At 40.8% G+C, this 3,240-nt stretch overlaps 1 protein-coding gene across 1 annotated transcript; it reads right to left on the bottom strand.

Moving 5' to 3' along the window:
* Positions 1-1,817: 1,817 nt before the first annotated feature.
* Positions 1,818-2,150, bottom strand: LOC117175584 (uncharacterized mitochondrial protein AtMg00860-like). The gene has a single exon (XM_033365291.1). It carries the CDS (start codon positions 2,148-2,150, stop codon positions 1,818-1,820), a length of 333 nt encoding a protein of 110 aa, XP_033221182.1.
* Between the last annotated feature and the right edge of the window lie 1,090 nt (positions 2,151-3,240).

Below are 3,240 nucleotides of genomic sequence, written 5' to 3'. Positions count from 1 at the left end.
TGATGTTACCAGCTGGCCTAGATTACTCGTAGGCTTCCATCACCTTGAGATTCCTCTAGGATCGGTGAACATCTCAGCGTCCACGCAGATTCTTTATTCGTGCAGCCTCACCTAGTTTTAGTCTGCAAATGAATAAAACAAAACATGTGTTATCAACGATAGCTATACCTGAACTCATTCTAGCGCATCGAAGGTTATCCATTTGCGCATGCTGTCTACTGCTATCACAGTCCTCTGACCATGGCCCTTCTTAAGCTCACTCAGGTCTTCGACTTCATACCGGTCATTGGGCAGAACAGCTGTCACCTTGAAAGGACCCTTCGACCTGCATGCTAGCTTTTGACTTTGACAGTTGCTGCTGGTCTAGATTACACTAGAACGATGTCTCCTGCGGAGTATTGCAGTGGTTTCGACCTCTAGCTATCAAACAGAGATTTCTGCCGCACCTGTTCCTCCTCAGTGTGCGCCTCTTTGCGCATCTCCTTCAGGCCGATCTGATCCAACGTCTCTTGGATTGCACCAAGCAAAGCGTTATCGGTTGCACTTTTGGGTTTGTATCCATACAGTAATTGAGCTGGACTCTTTTGTGTGGTTCGATTCATAGTCCAGTTGATCCCGCTCTGCACCTTCTTTACGTACTCGTCCCACCTGTCTTCCGGCGAACTAGCACTAGTCGCTGCCAGCGAATTAAGGATGGTTATATTCAACCGCTTTACTTGACCATTTGCTTTCGGCGTAGCAACGGCATTAAGCACGTGTTTTATACCGTATTCTTGACAAAATTTTGTAAAACGGTGAGACGTGAAGCATGTTCCCCTGTCGCTGATTATTCGAGTTGGTACTCCAAAGATATCAAATACTTGAAGTAGTGTCTTGATGACCCATTTGGTTTTGGTGTCTCTTACAGGCTCGATAATGCAGAATTTAGTGAATTCGTCAATCAAAGCCAATATTTGTGTATTCTTATGTTTGCTTTTTACAAAAGGATCGAGGTGATCCAAATGTGTCTTGATGACCCATTTGGTTTTGGTGTCTCTTACAGGCTCGATAATGCAGAATTTAGTGAATCCGTCAATCAAAGCCAATATTTGTGTATTCTCATGTTTGCTTTTTACAAAAGGACCGAGGTGATCCAAATGTATAGTATGAAATGGGATTGGAACTTTCTTTATACGATGCAATAGTCCCGGCTTACGACCAGTTGTGGATTTGTAATATAAACAATCGAAACATGCTTTAACATATTTGATGACAAACTTTCTCATACCTTTAAACCAGTAATTTTTCTTGATTTTCTCAATTGTCTTTTCGGCCGCAAAATGACCTTGATCGTCATGATGCATTTTCACGATATTAAAACGTGATGCGCGAGGCACCACTCACTTATTCCCACTTTCAGTTTTGCGGAAAACTACTCCGACCCTGAGATCGAATTTGTCAAAGTATTGCTTCGTATCGGGTTGAACGTCTCCCGATTCTAAAATCTTACGCGTAATTTCCAAATCTGGATCTTGCATTTGTGCGACTTTAATTCATTCTCTATCAGTAATGTCAATGAGCATACAATCAACTGGATTACGGTTAAAATAATCTACATGCGCTCCTTGAGCCCCGGAACGATATACGATATCAAACACAAAGTCCTGCATGTATTCCCACCATCTCGCTACCCTATGATTGATATCCCGTTTTACAGCTGTCGCACGAATGGCGACGACTATGGCAAGAGTTTCTAAATCATAAGAGTGGTAATTTCTCTCCAAAGGTGTAGTTTTTCGACTGCAATATGATATGACTCGTTTCTCGCCGTCCTTTTTCTATAAAAGCATCGCTCCTAGCCCAACCGAACTTGCGTCTGTATGTAATTCTGTCTCAAGTGTCGGATCGTAAAGTGCTAGTATAGGTCTACTAGTGAGCAAACGTTTCAGTTCCTGTACTGTATTGGATTGTTCGGGACCCCATTTCCATTGGGTTTCCTTACGTAATAGTTCAGTAAGAGGAGCGGTGATTTTAGCAAAATCCTTGATGAATTTCCTGAAATAATTTACAAGTCCGAGAAAAGAACGCAGTTCTTTTATATCTGTGGGTTCTGGTGCTTTAATCACGGCATTTATTTTTTTAGTGCCTGGACGCACACCATTCTTTGACATTTCCCTACCGAGGTAATCGATGGTGGATTGAAAAAACTTACATTTTGATATATTTAGGGCGACCTTACTATTTTCAGGGCCTCTAATACCGATTCAAGATTTTTAAGAGCTTCGTCGAAACTCGACGCTGTTATGAGTATATCATCAATATAAACTCATGCAAAAGAGAATCGCAGCTCACCAAGGGCTCTATTTACTGCTCTTTGAAAAACGGCTGGTAAATTCTTAAGACCGAAAGGGGCTCTTAACAATTCATAATGACCATCTGGGGTAACGAATGCTGTCAATTCGATAGATTCTTCGTCAACGGGAATTTGATGATATCCAGAATTAAGATCTAACGAAGTGAATAACTTTTTCCCGGATAAACGATCAATCTGATCGTCAATGTGTGGCACAGGGTGCAAATCAGACTTAATCCTTTTGTTTAGCAAACGATAATCCACACATAAACGAATTTTACCAGATTTCTTTCTTTTTAGCAAAATAGGACTGGCATAAGGTGACTGATTTTCACGAATGATACCAGCTTCCCCTAGTTCTTCAATAATCCGTTTAATCGTTTTACGTTCTTCAGAAGATAACCGACGAGGTCGGTAACTCACAGGTTCATCGTCTATCAGTGGAAGTTTTAACTTTGTTCCTTTTGCTTCGCCCAATTCTTGCATATTTAACGCGATAGTTGTTCGATATTTATTCAGTAGAGAAATTAATTCGCTTATAATTTTTGGATCATTAACTCCCGGACATTGTGTGTCTTTTTCATTTATGTCCCTCCTATCATTGCTTATCAAATTGAATTTTTTAGGTGACTCATTAACCTTCTCGAGTTTCAATCCGGCTGCGTCCAAGATAGCTTTTACTTTGGGAGTTGCAAGTATTTCGCGACCAATAAGTATTTTTCTCGATAACTGTTCGTCTGGAACTACAAACATTTCTATTTCGAATGATATGCCGTCGATTTGGAGATTGAATTTGGTACAAGCGATTGGCGTCGTCAACGGGAAATTAAAAGCTGATAAAGTTTCTTGTGTTTGGAATAGCTTTAATCCAAGCGCTTGTGCCTCGCTGAATCTGATAATGGAGCAGT

The sequence above is a fragment of the Belonocnema kinseyi genome, chromosome 6 (assembly GCF_010883055.1).
Source record: "Belonocnema kinseyi isolate 2016_QV_RU_SX_M_011 chromosome 6, B_treatae_v1, whole genome shotgun sequence".
NCBI lineage: Eukaryota > Metazoa > Arthropoda > Insecta > Hymenoptera > Cynipidae > Belonocnema > Belonocnema kinseyi.
Note: the sequence above shows the minus strand (reverse complement) of the source record. Positions and strands in the feature narration are given on the sequence as shown.